The 15510-nt window shown below is 60.4% G+C and overlaps 1 protein-coding gene across 2 annotated transcripts in view; it reads left to right on the top strand.

The window, feature by feature from the left end:
• The first annotated feature begins 3440 nt into the window (after window positions 1-3440).
• Window positions 3441-15510, top strand: part of GFRA2 (GDNF family receptor alpha 2) — a 21525-nt gene continuing 9455 nt past the window's right edge. For both annotated transcript variants that reach the window (XM_027907939.1, XM_027907940.1), the window contains exons 1-4: window positions 3441-3670; window positions 8388-8702; window positions 10539-10622; window positions 12459-12807. In XM_027907939.1, coding sequence (XP_027763740.1) covers window positions 3631-3670; window positions 8388-8702; window positions 10539-10622; window positions 12459-12807 — 788 coding nt within the window. In that variant the 5' untranslated portion in view covers window positions 3441-3630. The remainder of the gene's footprint in view (window positions 3671-8387; window positions 8703-10538; window positions 10623-12458; window positions 12808-15510) is intronic.

Genomic DNA, 15510 nt, shown 5'->3' with positions numbered 1-15510 from the left:
CTTGGGGCCAAGAGGAACCAAGCAGATGGATCACACTGGGGGACAGGAGCTGCTGGTCCTGCTCCAGCCCTGGGCTGCAGAACCCCCAGCACCGGGAGCAGGGGGGAGGTCCTGCCTCCCAGCCACCCCTGGGAAACACGAGGGACCTTAAAAACTCCCAGAGGTGCTAAAAAAAACCCCAATTTGGAGCATCTTTTCAGAGAGCAGAGCAGGGGAAGGTGCCCTGATCCCCTCAGCCAGGCATCCCCCTGCCTGAATCCCGCCTGAGGGGGGGAAGAATCCCACACAGAGACAGGCACTTGGGAGGTGCTCAGGGCTTTCTCAGCACTGTCAGGATGAGGAGAAGACAGGGAGGGTGGGGAGAGCTGCGGGCTTCTCCTGCCCCCAGGGGATTACACCGTTAATGCCTAATCCATCACGTTAACAACCCTGACTCCCATTAATGTGATAACGCTCTGCAGAATTAAAGCCCGGAGTCAGGAGGGTAAGCAAATCCAACTCATATTAATGGGGCTTACAGGGAAGGAGGGGAGAAATCCTCCAGTCACATCCATCAGCTCCTGGGGGCAAGAACAAAGCCCCGGCCCCGAGGAGGGGTCTCCATCCCCGAGGGAATGCTGGGACCCTCAGGAGCAAGGTGCTTTGGAAGGGGGGGATAATTTGGGGTGAGGAGCAGCAACCAGCCACCACCCCTCACCCTGAAGGTGCCCATCCCTGCTGGAGGCACTGGGAGCACGGGGAGCCACGTCCCATTGTCGTTCCACAAAGGGTGGGAATAAAGTTGTCGAGTTTGTTGAGCTTTTGTGGCTTTTTCTGCACTCCCAAAAAATGAGTATTTGCCAGGGTTGTAGCAGGTGTTGCATCTTGCTCCTCTTCCCAGGCGCCACGTGGGCCTCCCTCGCTCCCAAAAACCTCTGCCTGCCACCCTGCTCCCTCTGTGCCTCCCTTCTCCCTCTCACCGGGATCAGCAGCTCCAGGCAGAGCCCTCTTTGTGCTGGAGTGGCTGTGGGAGGGACAGCAACCCCCCTGTGCCCCCCAAAAGCTGCCAGGGAAGAGCCACCCTCCACCATCCCATCCCTCTCCCCTTGTCCTAAAGGAAAAATCCAACCTCCCCTGCCCCCAAAACACGGGCTGATGGGGAAGGGCTGACCAGGGGGGATGCTTCCCATGCCATGGCCCTGATCGAAGGGCTCTAAATTGCCCTGGAATAAATCCGAACTGAGAGGCCAGGTAGCTGCTGGCTGCTCCTGATAAGGCTGGAGCGGGGATGAGCCACAGTCAGTGCCTGCAGTGGGAATGCTGCTGGGATTAACCCCCCCCCCAGGATGCAAAGCTCAGGGCTCCTGCCCCATCCCTCCATCAGCTGGGTGCTGTGGCCCAGCCCATGAGTGTGCTCAGGGAGTCAGAGGTGGGTGTTCCCACGGGCAGCAGGCTCTGGGAAGCGGGGTGAGGGTCCCTGTGGGCAGGCTGAGGAAATAAAACGCAGGGAAAGCCGAGGGGAAGCTGTGCCTTTCCCTCCTACAGCAGCTGAGGGGGCAAAATCCCTCAGGTGTCACCTCGGTGGGGGCTGAGAAATCCTCCCCTCTGGCACAGCCTGAGCCTGGCAAGGCAGGAGGGGGAGACAGTGGAGAGGCCGAAGAGCAGAAGGAAAAGCGGAGAGCAGATCCCTCTTCTGGTGGAGGGGATCCTTTCCCTCGGCTGGGCTCCGGGATGCCATTAAGGCAGGAACCAAAGCAGGTCTTTGCCTTTGGGGTGGGCTGAAGCAGATCCCGCTGCTCCCGAGGCTGGGATCCCCCTCCCAGGGCGGAGCAGGGAGGAGCACAAAGGGGACAGAGGGACGGTGGGTCCCCTGCAGGGACACGGGTGTGACACCCCGAGCAGCGAGCCCTGCCCAAACCAAAGCCGGGCAGCTCAGGACACCCCTTTCCAGCCCTGGCTCCACTCGGGAGCCGCGAAAACACGGGAACATCCTGCTAAGTCACAGCCTGCGTGTGTTTTTTTTTTTTCTTCTTTCCAAAGAGAAGCCAAGGCAGGGAGAGCAAAGAGCAGGCAAAGAATAGGACGGGAAGGATGTTAACTGGGAAGCCTCGCTAATGTGTGCTGCTCTGATCTGCTGTTTGTCATCCTCCCCTTTCTTTCTGCCTGACCCTTCGCTCTGGAGGATTGTGCTCCTTTGTTCTGTTTGCCAAGGTGATGTGCCAGCTGTTTTTCGAAAGGGCCAGGCTCGGGAGACAAGGATGTGTGGGTGGGGGGAGGCTCAGCGCTGTGCTGCCCTCGTGCTCCCAGGTAGCAGAGCAAAGCATCCTCCTCCTCCTCCTCCTCTCCACTTCCTGGGCCAGGACCCCCCATCTCTGGCACTTGGAGGGTCCTGACCCCCAATCATGAATTGAGAGAGGGGTGAGAGGGCTGGGAGGAGGGAGATAGACCCTGCCCAGGGTGCAGCAGGAGGGGAAGGGTGGTGGTGACCCCCATTCCCAGCCCCAGGCTGGGGGGCACAGGGGTTGGATGGCAGGAAGGATGAGTAGGATGCTGGTGCCCAAGGAGCCTCACATGGAAAGGTCTAATCCCCTGGTTGGGTGTGTGTGTGTGCAGTTCCTCCTGCAGACCCCGGGAGCACAGAGCAGCTGGGAGCTCCCTCCCCCCAAATTTGGGTGGGCTCCCTGGCTCCCTGCCCCTGGCAGCTGGTGGCTTTTCCCCAAGGCACCTTGTCCCTGTGCCCCTGCAGCCCCCCAGGGTGCCCCTCTCCCATGCCCATGGTGGTCACCCATCCCGGGATGAAGCACCTTGTCCCTGCAGCCCCCCTGGGTGCCCCTCTCCCATCGTCATCACCCATCCAGGGACCCTCTCCCCTCCCCAGAGCATCCCTCCCTCCCAACCCCGTGGATGCAGCAGCGCAGGGACCCGGGGGGCGTTTGGGAAGCTTGGGGGGTCTCTCCTTTGTCTCTGCAGCCCCCGGGGGTCCTCTGTTAAACACAGGCAGGTGCATCCCCTCGGGAAGAAGAAGGGATGGATGGCGAGACGGGGAGCAGGGGGGCGGTGAGAGGGATAAAGCCGGTGACAAAGCCAGTGACAAAGCCGGTGGCCGGGGGGTCTCCACACGCCCCCCTGCAGCCCCCTGCCCCGGCGGAAGGGCGGTGGAAGGGCGGAGGGGGAGGTGGAGGGGGCGGGCAGGGCCGAGGGCGGGGAGGGGACGGCGGCACCGCCGGCTCGGCCCCCTTCGCCGGGGCTCGGCGGAGCGCGGCCGCCCCTCGCCGCGCCCCCCTCCCCGCCGCCCCGGCAGCCGGAGCTCGGCAGAAGCTCCTCCGGGAGCCCCGCGGAGCCGCCGAGCCCGGAGCGCGGAGCGGAGCCCGGCGGGGATGCGGGAGGCGGCGAGCGGCTGAGGAGGACCCGGCTCCGCGCCGGGCGGAGCACACCCCCCTTCTTCCCTTCCCTTCCCTTCCCTTCCCTTCCCTTCCCTTCCAGCCCTCCGGATTTGGGATCTTACCTGCTCGCTTTGGGAATTATTATTATATATATATATTTTTTTTTTTCCATCGATCCCTCTTTTTTTATTTTTTAAATTTTTATTTTATTCTATTTTAATTTTTTTTTTTTTTTTGCACACGTGGAGGAGCGCGTGGATTTCCTAACATGATCTTGGCAAACGCCTTCTGCATCGTCCTCTTCCTAGGTGAGTGGTCCCGGGCTGGGGAAGGGGGGTGGAGGTGGTGGCTGTCGCCCGGCCGAGGTGGCGTGTCCCCCCCACCCCCGGGTGAGAGGCTGCGGGGGCTGAGAGAGGGACCGACCCCCTGCGAGCCGGCGCTGCGGCAGGAGGGGGACGCGGCGAGGGGCTTTAACTGAGGGCAACTTGATTCTCCCGTTCCCTGTAAACTTAAAATGGGGAGGGGGACGCGTGGGGGGGGCACAACCCCAAGCGCAGCCCCCGCCGCTGGCACCGCGTGGAGCGAGCGGGATCATCCGCCAGCGCAGCCCCGCTCGTCTCCCATCCCTCTGTCCTCGTCAGCCAGCACGGGTTCGCATTTTGGGGGGATATCTGCCCCTCTCGCCCCCTGCCACCCGTGTCTCCCAGTGCCCTCCCGGTGCTGCTCCCCGCACCACGCCGTTCCAAAGGCTGGGAGCGCGGCGTGGGGAACGGGGCCGGGAAAGTTGAGCTCGTGGCGTGTGCGTGTGCGTGGGGGAATCGCCGTGCCCGCGGCTGGAACCGCGCGTGTCGCCGGGGAGAGGGAGCGCGGCTGAGTTCCCGGGGAGCTTTGTCTGTGCCGGGAGACGCTTCCCATTTCTAGGGCAGCCTCTCCCGGGAGGGGCAGCTGGAAAAGAGAGGCGTGGAGAGGGGGTGGGGGGAACCCACAGACCGTGCTGGGTTTGGGGTGAAAAAGGAGGCAGGTGGGAAATGCCGGGTTTTTTTGCCCTCCTTGCCGTGGCTCGGTGCGCGCAGGACGCGGCTCCGTCTGTGCCCGTGCCGTGCTCCCGATGCCATCCCGGATTCCCGGCCTCTCCGTGGGTTCCCCGTGTGTGATCCCAGCTCCCCGCAGCACAGAGCACGCGGAAAACTCTGAGGAACCGGGGCTGGCGGGGTGTCACCGTCCTGCGGGGACAGCGAGAAGGGACAGGGAGCTGCTGCTGGGGGAGACTTGAAGGTTGGCAGAGGCAGCCTCGTTCCAGAGGGACGTGGAGCTGCGCTCTGCTCCCTGCGTGGAGTGGGGGTGACGGGCTCTTCCCCGCCCTGCTCCCTGCGCGATCCCAGGGGATCGAAGGGGTGCTGGGGTAGTGGTGGGGAGGGTCAGCTGGTGCGTCCCACGCCTTTGTGTGGGGTGGGACACGGGCCCGGTTTGGGGGTTCCCTTTCCCAGGGAGTGCCAGGGCCAGGGGGGCACGAGTGGGGAGACCCCTGGGCAAGGACAGGAGGGGGGCTCCAGCCCGGCTGGGGGGCCGGCTGTGTGCACGCCTGAGGCGATGCTGGACGTCTCATGGTGACATTTTGGGGGGCAAGGACCTTCAGGGGGACAGGGGACCTCCAGAGTGCCCCACTGGAGCCCTCCAGCCTGGGCTCCACGAAAGCAAGACCCCCTGTCCCCCCATTGCTGGGTGCTCCAAAGGCTCTGTGGGTGCAGGGGGGGAAGCTGCATCCCCAAATGCAGAGGAGCTGGGGATCCAGGGGTGTTGTACCCCCAGGCTGAGCATTAAGGGATGGGGTGACCATCCAAGGCACCCACCCGTGGCGTGGCCTCGTGGTGAGAGGATCCTGGTGCAGAGGACACCCGGCTCCTCACATCTGGGATCATTCCCCAGGAGCCAAAAAAGCCCTCTGGCTCCAGGAGGCTGCGTGTTCCGGAGGGAACCTTTTTTATTTTTTTTGGAGGCGAGTTGTGAGGATAAATATTTCCCTCTCGAGCTGCCCGTGCCCAAAGGTCCCTGGCTGAACCAGGAAAAGAAAACGTGTCTTAGAGCTGGTAAAAGAGGCAGCAGAGGCTGATGGTGTCGGGAGAAGCCGTGGGAGCGGGAGGAAAAGGGGCCATCTCCTTGTGTGCTGGCAGAGCCTTGTGCATCTGCCTGCAAATCCTCGCCGTGCTCCGACACCCCGGAGACTGCTGAGGATTAGCTTTAAATTCTCTGCAGATGTTTTATTGATGGGAGTTTAGGGAGGGTGGCTCTGGCAGGCAGGTTTTTCTTTTTTTGGGGGCGGGGGGAGAGGGTGAAAAAAATCCCCCTCGGTCTCCCCCTCCATCCAGACTCCCCAACCTTGCACCTCGGTGGGGCTGCAGAGCTGCAAGGAGAAGGGGTGGGATCCAGGAAAACCCACCGAGGTGGCAGCCAGGGCTGATTCCTGCTGGATTTGGAGGGACCAAGCTGTGCTGTGCAGGCTGTGAACGTGAGGAAGGGCTGTGCCTGCCCTTCCTCCTCCAGCGGGGTGGCTTTGTGCTCTGGGCTCTGCTGCCATTCCCGGCTGGATGGTGTGGGATGCTGCAGGAACCCTCCCAGGGAGGCCGAGGGGGCTCACAGAACCCTGTTCCCCTGCAAGATCATGGAAACAAGGTGGAAAAAGCCACATTCCTGCTGGCTCCCAGCGGGTGGATCTACTGTTGGGCTTCCCAATCCAGCACGAGCGAGTGCCCACCCAGCACCGGGATGTGCACGAGGATATTCCAGGTGGTCCAGCGCCTTTCCCGTCAGGGCAAGGATGTCTCCCTTCCCTCCCTACCTGCCAGCACCTCTGGTTCCTGCCTGGGAGGCCCATGGATCCAGCCAGGAGGCAGGAACGTGGCCAGAGGAGTGGCTGTTCGGGAAGAGGCTTCGTGGCATCGACTGGAAAAGATAGAATTGGAGCTGAGACCAGAGCGGAGAGTTTTGGGATGAACATCAGCTGGATCTGACACTGAACGGGCGAGGATGGCACACGGTGGAGCTGTGGGATGGCTCTCCATGCCCCCTGGAGCTGTGGGATGGCTCTCCATGCCCCCTGGAGCTGTGGGATGGCTCTCCATGCCCCCTGGAGCTGTGGGATGGCTCTCCATGCCCGCTGGAGCGGTTGCCCTGCAGCCACAGCAGGATCAGGTTGTCTGGATGCCTCAGGCTGGGGTTTCCCAGCGAGTGAAGCTGCAGAGCCCCTTCCAGCATCATTCCAGAGCCTGGTGGAGATCCAGCATTTCTGGCCTCAGGAGCGTTTGGGGCTGCCTGTTCCTCCTTCCAGCAGTCCAGGCCGTGTGCCAGGAGCGTGCCTGCGTGGATCCTGCCTGCCTCCCGTGTGGAATATAATCCTGAAAGGCCAGGGATGGCCTTCCCATGCCCAAGGGGGCGTCTGCCACCCCAAGGTTGGATCTAACGTGGGTGTGGGAGCTCTGCATCATCATCCCAGTTTCCTGGACCCCTCCGAGCCCGCTTGGGATCGTCAGCTGAAGGCCAGGAGGGATCTGTGGGATCTGTTCCTCGGACTGACCACGGGCAGTGGAGTCGTTTCCACCTGGGCTGCTGCCCACCCACTCCTTCACTCCTGTGACCCCACAGAAGCCCCCCCGAGTGTCCCCTCTGGCACAGGGACCGAGGGGGGCAGAGCTGGGTGTGGCACCTGCCCCTCTGGCTGCTCCTTCCCGTGGGATGCAGGAGGCAGGGGACGTGTGGCCAGCCCAGGGTGGTGGCAGGGGACGTGTGGCCAGCCCAAGGTGGTGGCAGGGGACAAATGCCCACCCCAGGGTGGTGCCAGGGCCCCGGCCCTGCCTGTTGGGAGCCACCTGTGTGTCCTGGCGGGCGAGGGGGACACAGGTGGCCCTTGTCACATTCCTGTAGGTGTCACTGTCCCCCTGCCAGACCCGGGCTGGGAGCTGGAGGTTCCCAGTGCCCGTGGGACGGGAATGCTGCTCCTTGGGGTGAAGGGAGGGGCATTCAGGAGGGAGGGTCCCCCTGTCCCCCCATCACCTGCTGGGGGGGCAGCAGTGGGGCAGGCACTGCACACACAGCAGGGTCCCCTCCTCTCCAACACCCTCTGGAGCAGCCCAGGGTGCCCTCCAGGTCCTGCCATGCCCATTTTTGCCTGTTCTAGGGCATTCCCTGGAATCTAGCAGTCAGGGGATCGGGAGTGCCCGCCCCGTCCCTGGTGCAGGCTGGGGAGGACACCAGTGTTTGGGTTGGGAGGGCCTTAAAGCTCATCCAGTCCCACCCCCTGCCCATGGGCAGGGGCACCTTCCACCAGCCCAGCTTGCTCCAACCTGGCCTTGGACACTTCCAGGGATCCAGGGGCAGCCACAGCTTCTCTGGGCAACCTGTGCCAGGGCCTGCCCACCCTCACAGGGAGGAATCTCTTCCCTACATCCAACCTAAATTTCTCCTCTTTCAGTTTGACCTTTAAGGTCCTTTCTAACCCAAACCATTCCACGATTCCGTGGCACATCCAGGCTCATTTCAGGCGTGATGGAACAATTCTCTCCCTCCCCGGAGCAGCCCGAAGGTGTCTCCACCAGGATCCTCATCACAGGGGCAGAGGAGGGGCAGGGACTGAGCTCTGCTCTGGGGGGACCAGGGACAGCTCCCAGGGAATGGCTGGAGCTGTGTCAGGGCAGGCTCAGGGTGGATCTCAGCCAAAGGTTCTTCCCCCAGAGGGTGGTTGGCACTGAACAGGCTCCCCAGGGCAGTGGGCACAGCCCCAAGGCTGCCAGAGCTGCAGGAGGCTTTGGGATGATCCTCTGGGGCACAGAGTGGGACTTTTAAGGATAGTCCCGTGCAGGGCTGAGGGTTGGACTGGGTGATGCTTGTGGCTCCCTCCCAAGCTCGGGATAATCACACGGGGGGGCCCCGGGAGATGCGGGGTGGGCGCCGGGAACGTTCCCACCCCATCCCCGCCCTCCCTCACCTCTGTGTGCCCTCCTCTCTCCCCTCCCCACGCTGCCCCCACCCCAGACGAGATGCTGCGCTGCCTGGCCGCCCCCCCGGGCCCGGCGGGGCAGGACCCCCGCGGGTGGAGGGTGCCCGTGGACTGCGTGAGGGCCAACGAGCTGTGCGCGGGCGAGCCCAGCTGCAGCTCCCGCTACCGCACCCTGCGCCAGTGCCTGGCCGGGCGCGACAGGAACACCATGCTGGCCAACAAGGAGTGCCAGGCGGCCCTGGAGGTGCTGCAGGAGAGCCCCCTCTACGACTGCCGCTGCAAGAGGGGCATGAAGAAGGAGCTTCAGTGCCTTCAGATCTACTGGAGTATACACCTGGGGCTGACCGAAGGTATGGGGGGGGGTTGGGGGTGATGGCACGGCTGGAGGGTGGGGGGGTCTCGGTGAAACGGGGCTGAGTGGCGCTTGGGCGCCTCAGAGAAGGGGGGTGGGCGCCCCAGGTAAGGGAGATGGGCAGCCCAGATAGGGCAGGGGGGTGCCAGGTTGTTAACACACACATATATATGTCATATATACAACATATATAGAGATCCCTTAAGGGGCTTGGGGCTGGTTCTGCACGTGGGAAGCTCCTAAATCTGGTTTCAGCTTGAGCAAGAGTAACCTGGACCCACAGTGGAAGGTGTCCCTGCCCGCGGGGAGGGGGGGTTGGAAGGAGATTTTTAAGGTCCCTCCCAACCCAAACCAGTCTGGGATTCTGGGATTCTGTGGAGGAGCTGTACCAGAGGATGGGGGGGGCTGTACCTGAGCACACAGCCCCCACGGGTGAAATTCCCTTCAAATCTGGGTCAGCACAGGAAGTTGCCAGCCCAAAACCCATCCCAGAGCAGGAATTACTCCGTAATTGTTTTCTCCCCCTCATTAACAGCCTTCATTGAGTAGCTTCCCAGGGCTTTGCCAGCATGAATGAGGGACGTTTTAGGGCTTGCTGGGTACTCCAGGAGCTGTACCTGGAGGAGGAGGAGGTGGGAAGAGAAGTGATTATGCCAAGTCTCAAGGAGAGGTGGAAGCTTTGGGGCCACGCAGCAGCTCATTGCAGCGAGGAGCCCAAAGGAGATCCCCATCTCGAGCCATTTCAGCCAAGATTTTGGGGCTGGTGTCCTCCCAGCCCCCTCTCCCTGCCTTTGGGAAGGGCTGCTCTGGCTCTAGCCTCATTCCTGGGGGTTAATTGTATCTCCGGGAGCTCGAGGCAGGTCCAGTGCCCTTTTAATGCCGGGTAATTTCCCTCGCAAGCAGCGGGAGTCAAGCTGGGATTTAATTATTCATTGCATTGGCAGAGCAATGCACCGGGAGGTTACTGTGCTTCCTAAATGCACTCTAATAAAGGTGCTGTTTGTCATCGGAGCTTTAGGAAACACAGGGAGGTGGGGGTTGGCCTGGAGGAGGACCCTGTTCCCTTCCCTGTGCCCCCAAAGGGCACCACCCTGGGAGCAGTGGGGACAGCGGGTGATGGGCTGAAACCCCGCAGGAGGTGGGAACCTGGCATCCCACCTCCCAGATTTCCAAGGAATGTCACTGAGGAGCCGCTGGGAATGACCTCAGGCTCCACCCCGGCACCCCCACCCCGCAGGGATGGTGGGGAAGGGATGCCCGGCAAAGGTGGGATCGATGCTGCAGCTGCTGCTCAGCCTCAGCCAGGGCTTTCAAAGTCCAGCCATTGATTCATTTTTATAGATACAGATACATATATATATTTTATTAATTTTTTTCCTGTGGCTGCTGGGGTTTGGGGAGAGTGTTTCCTCTCCCTAGAGCCATGGTCGGTTGTCCAGAAATCAGCTTTTTGTTGTTGTTGTTGTTGTTGTTTTTCCCTGGAGTTTAACTGAGCACAGACCCTCAAACTTCCAGCCTGCAGCTGGCCCAGACTCGGGGGCTGTGGCCAGGGAACACTGACCTCTCAAATCCCAAATTCCCTCAGCTCTTGGAGTCGTTTTGAGCGTAGCCCCTGCCAAACCCGGCTGGGAGGGGGAGCTGGGCTGGCAGCAGGACCCAGTCACGACCTCCCCAGCGGCCAGAACTGCTCCAAAATTGGCTCTACAGAGGCTTTTTGGCTTCCCCCTTCCCAAATCCCAGGCTGTGGGCCTGGGTGCTCACCTGGATGATTCGCTGTGGGCTTTTCATTTGCTTTTCCTCCCTCTTCTCTTCCCTTCCTCCCCTCCCGCTGCAGGAGAAGAATTTTATGAAGCTTCCCCCTACGAGCCGGTCACCTCTCGTCTCTCTGATATATTCAGGCTTGCTTCAATTTTCTCAGGTAATAAAAGCAACATGCTCTGGCTGTTTTATCTTCCCTGCCCGGGAACACAGACCTGCCACCGAGCTCCCTGGCGAGGGAAACCCGCAGCTCCTCCCCCCTCAGCCGCTTTCCTGCCCATCTCATCTCCCATCACCCCAAATTTAGTGCCCTGGGCATCAATCTGGGGGGGGACACCAGGCCCCTGTAGCTGGCTGGGATGCTGGAGCAGGATACAGAGGTTGGATCCCAGGTGCTGGTGCATTTCGGGGCAGATCCTCTTGGTTTCAGACAACCCTGGGCTGGGATTTAGTGGTTTTTTGTTTTTTTTTACCTTCTGGATTCAAACATGGATTTATAGAGGATTGCTGAGGTTTGGGCTGGAGAGGCTGAAATTCCCTTAAATCCCTGATTTCCCTTGTCCCCAGCATCAGGGTGAGGAGGAGGGAGAGGCACAGCCCCAGCTCTGGGGGAGTCCAGACCCCACAGTTCCAGATTTCTGGAAGATTTGGAACCCTCAGGATGCCCCATATTTGGGGGAGCTGAGGGGGGGACCCTGTTTGCTCCCCCTCCCCGGGGCAGTGGACTGGAGCTGAGCTCTGGAATTCTGCTGGGAGAAGGATGCTGAGCCCCTTGGAGCATATCTGTGCCTCCCCCTCCCCACCCTCAGGATCCCAAACTCCGCCACCGTCCCCGGCAACTTCTTCTTTGCCGTCGATTTCCATGACAACCTTCCCTCTGCCACCCCCCAAATTAGGTCAGCAGTGCCTTGGCTTCTCTTTGCTCCTTCTCCTCTTCACCCTTCCCCTCCAAACCTGCACTCCCAAGGGCGAACCATGGGGAGAAGGAGGAGTCTCCAGGTGGGAATCCACCAATCCCGGTGGCTCCAGGTCCCCTGCCCAGCCCCTTGGCCCCCCATTTCCTCCCCTCCTCATGAAACTTTCATGCCTGTGCTTTATTAATGAGCTCTCCAGGAACCCATTAAAATGCATCCAGGTCCCTACAGGTCCTGGGCAGGGCAGGAGTGACGCTCAGGGGGCTTGGGCAAGAGGGGGGAAGCAAGAGAGGAATCCATGGATTTGGCTGGGCTGTGGAGGGGAGGAAAGGAGGGATGAGATGGATTCAAAAACAGCACCTGGGCTGCTCGGGGTGATCCATCATATTAAACAAAAAAAAATGAAAATTCAGCGTTTGTCCCCCTTGCTGTGGTTTGGCTCCGTCCATCCTGGGATTCCTGGGATGGATGTGGGATACAGTGCTTGGGTCCACTGGCAGCCTGGGGGGATGTCCCAGTTTTGGGGAGCCCCAGGAGAAGCTGTGGGGGCTGAGGCAGGGGAGGGTCCTGTGTGGTTTGGCAGACTATTCTTGCTTTGGAGAGGGCCGAATAATTAATAATTATTCTTTGAATAATTGACAAAGGGAAGAAAATGCTGCAAATTCGTGGCATGAATTATGCACCGAGGGCTGGTTGACCAGGTCCCCCTGGTTTTTTGGGGTGTGTTAACCCTCCCTGTGCTGGATGGGGGAACCATCCAGCCCCTTTCCCCACTGCCAGCAGGGCAGGGCAGGGCAGGGCAGGGCAGGGCAGGGCTGGAGATGCTGGGGCTTCCCTGTAGCTTCTCCCATCCCAGGTTGAGAAGTATCTTTCCAGCTGGGAAATCCCTGGGTTGAGAAGCTTCTCCCTGGATTTGAGGGCTTCTCCCAGTCTCACCTTTGAGAGGCTTTTCCCAGCCTCAGGTTTGAGAAGCTTCTCCCCAGTTTCAGAGGCATCTTCTCCAGGCTGAGGGCTTCTCCCCTGGGCTTCAGGGTTTGTCTCCAAACCAAGAACCACCTCCCCACCTCCCTCTCCCCTCCCAGGAATGGACCCCGCCGCCACCTCCAAGAGCAACCACTGCCTGGACGCGGCCAAGGCCTGCAACCTGAACGACAACTGCAAGCGGCTGCGCTCGGGGTACATCTCCACCTGCAGCCGGGAGCTGGCGGGCTCCGAGCCCTGCAACCGCCGCAAGTGCCACAAGGCCCTGCGCCAGTTCTTCGACCGCGTGCCCGGCGAGTTCACCTTCCGCCTGCTCTTCTGCTCCTGCAAGGACCGCGCCTGCGCCGAGCGCCGCCGCCAGACCATCGTCCCCTCCTGCTCCTACGAGGACAAGGAGAAGCCCAACTGCCTGGACCTGCGGAGCACCTGCCGGGCGGATCACCTGTGCAGGTAAAGGGGGGGGCACAGTGGGATGGGAGAGTCCCGGGGGGGGATCTGGAGAATCCCAGCTCTCCATGGGCTGATCCCAGTTGGCAGTGGGACCTGGAGAATCCCAGCTCTTTGGGGGCTGCACTCCCAGCACGTCCTCATTAGGTGTGGGACCTGGAGAATCCAAGGAAACGGGGATGGAGCATCTTTGCCGCTGCGAGTGGCGGAGCCGGCTCCCTGGGGAATGTGCAGCTTCCACTCTCCCCACCTGGGATTGCTCCATCTCCCCGAGCTGTGGAGGGGTGAACGTGCAAGGGGCACCGTGGCAGGAGGCCACACGTGCCCAGCAAGCAGACAAATCCCTCCCTGTGCTGCTGGCATCCCCAAAAAAAACCCTCCCGGCTGGTGAAATCCGCTGTTTCCCCCATGGAGGAGCGAAGGTGGGAGCTCAAGCTCCTGTTCAGTTATGAAACTCATTATTCATACGGCAAAAAAAAACCCTCCTGTCACCCCTCCAGGGGCTGGATCAGCCTCGTGAAGGATCTGTCTCCTGCCAGGAGGAGGAGGAGGGGCTTTGCTCTTTTGGCCATCAAGGTGATGGAGTTTCCCTGAGCTCGGCAGTGAAAGAAATGAGAGCTCTGGGTCTTCCTCCGGAGACGCTGGAAATGTGGGAATGGGGCTTTTTATCAAAAAGTAATACAGTGAGCCAGCATCTATGAATAAAAGATAGGGATGAGTGGCAGCACCTCTCCATCAGCTCGCTCTGAGGGGGGATGGCTGCGGATGAGGGAGAGGGATGACCCGGGCGAGCGGGGCCGGGCGGCCGCGGAGCTGCCGAGCGTTAATGAGGAGCCTCTGCCTGCCCCAGGTGAAACCCCAGCAGGAAGAGGTTGAAGCAGCAGCACGATGGGGGAAGGTGCAGCAGCTGCCTGGAGTGTTTGCTCCGAGATGGAAGCGCAGTTTTCTGGGAGAAGCTGGGTGGGGATGGATTCTGGGTGCTGCCCGGGTGGGGAGTCTTGGCCTCCTAAACCCCAGTCGTGTCCAGCGTTGGTTTGCAGAGCTGTGCTGGAACCTCAGGCGTTTTTCCCTCGTGGTGGGGTGTTCCAGGACATGGATGCACTCCTTGGAATCTGTGTTTTCAGGGGTTCCTCGTTCAGGGTTTCTCATCCCATCCACTCCCCTCTGGCATCTCCACACAGGAGGGACCTGGCAAGAAACCCCTCCCTGTCCCCTCATCCCAGGGCCCTGCCTGGGGGATTTCGCACTGATCCCTGTGTTTATCCAGCAGGTTGATGCTCGTCCTGACCTGACAGAGGCCTGATGAGGGATTGAACTGGGAGCAGATCCCGAGTGCTCCCAAAGCCAGCAGTGACAGGAGATGAGATGAGGCAGGAAGGAGCTTTTCTCCCCCGAATAGCAGAGGAGTTGGAGGGGAAAGGGCAAATTAAAGATCCAGCATGGAAATCACCCATTCCTGGAGGTTTCCTGGCCTTTTGCTGCTGTTTTCCAGCTGGGATAAAAGCCCCCAGCTCCTCCATCCTGCCCAAGATGTGGGTGTGTTCTGGATGCTTTGGAGGGGTGTTTTAAGCACTGGGCAAGGTCTGGGTCGTTTGGGGGTCCCCGTGGCTGGGAGGACACTCAATGTTGCCCTTCTGAGGGCAGGAAAGGGGCAGGATGTGTCCCCTCAAGGACCCAACCCCCGGCTACAGCAAGTGCTCTCTCTGTGCCATCCCCTTCCCGGCTTTGCAGTGCGAGATGTGGGTCATTCTGGGCAGCAATCCCGGGTTTTGCTCCGGATAAATCAATTCCAACGGGTGACTGCTAAAAAATCCAACCCCTTCCCGGCCCCGGGGAGACGCCCCCGGGCCCTTCCCCGGCTCTGTCGGGCTCGATCGCTGCAATTTGTGCAGCTCTTTTGTGCCAGGGAAGCTCTTCCCGGCACACGGGGAGAGCCTGACAAACTCCCGGGGCTTTTGTGTCTGATTGCAACGGACAGGTTTTAGCTCCCAGAATATAAAAACCCTTTTGCAAAAGCACTAACCTCAGCGAAGGGGAAAAGGGAAGGGAAGGGGAGGAAAAGAGCTGATTTCAGCAGCTGCAGTTTTGCTGTATTTTTTCATCTTGCATCAGCAAGTCGGGAACACAAATAATCTGGTCTTACATGCTCCAGTGGTGCTGGTGCTGAAGAATTTCCCAGCCTCCACTGGCTGGAGCTCCCTCAGCATCCAGAAGTGGGCCTGATGGTGGTTCATCTCCTGGAGTTTTTATCCCTGTTTCTGGTGTGTTTAAGGCTGGGGGAATGGAGGCAGAGGGGGGGTGAGGGATCTGCCCAGCCCCTCCCAGGGTCTCTGTGTCCGTCAGGGAGATGTTTTGGCCCATCTCTTTTTGGCCGGGGTTGGGAAGGAGCAGATCCAGCCCGGCTGGGTATTGATTAAACACCAAACGTGGGAACAAAACACTTCTGGTTTGTTGGTTTGTTTTTTTTTTTTTTAAAGCCTCCTCCTCGCCTTCACAGCCTTTGTTTAGCACAGACAAAATGCCATCCATAATGGATGTTTCCTTGATAAACAGCGGAGCAGCAGCTCAACTTTCTCATTACTCCCTGTAATGAGCACGGCTCGGCTGTCTGGGAAGAGGAAGAAGGAGGAGGAGGAGGAGGGAAAAATTGCTCCTGGATTCAGCAGCGGCTCTGGGAGGTGGTGGAGAGGAGCAGTGGTTGAGTTT

Source organism: Empidonax traillii, unplaced genomic scaffold (assembly GCF_003031625.1).
Source record: "Empidonax traillii isolate 1590-97213 ecotype Southwest subspecies unplaced genomic scaffold, ASM303162v1 scaffold1579:size129161, whole genome shotgun sequence".
NCBI lineage: Eukaryota > Metazoa > Chordata > Aves > Passeriformes > Tyrannidae > Empidonax > Empidonax traillii.
This window is presented reverse-complemented; position numbering and strand designations above follow the sequence as displayed.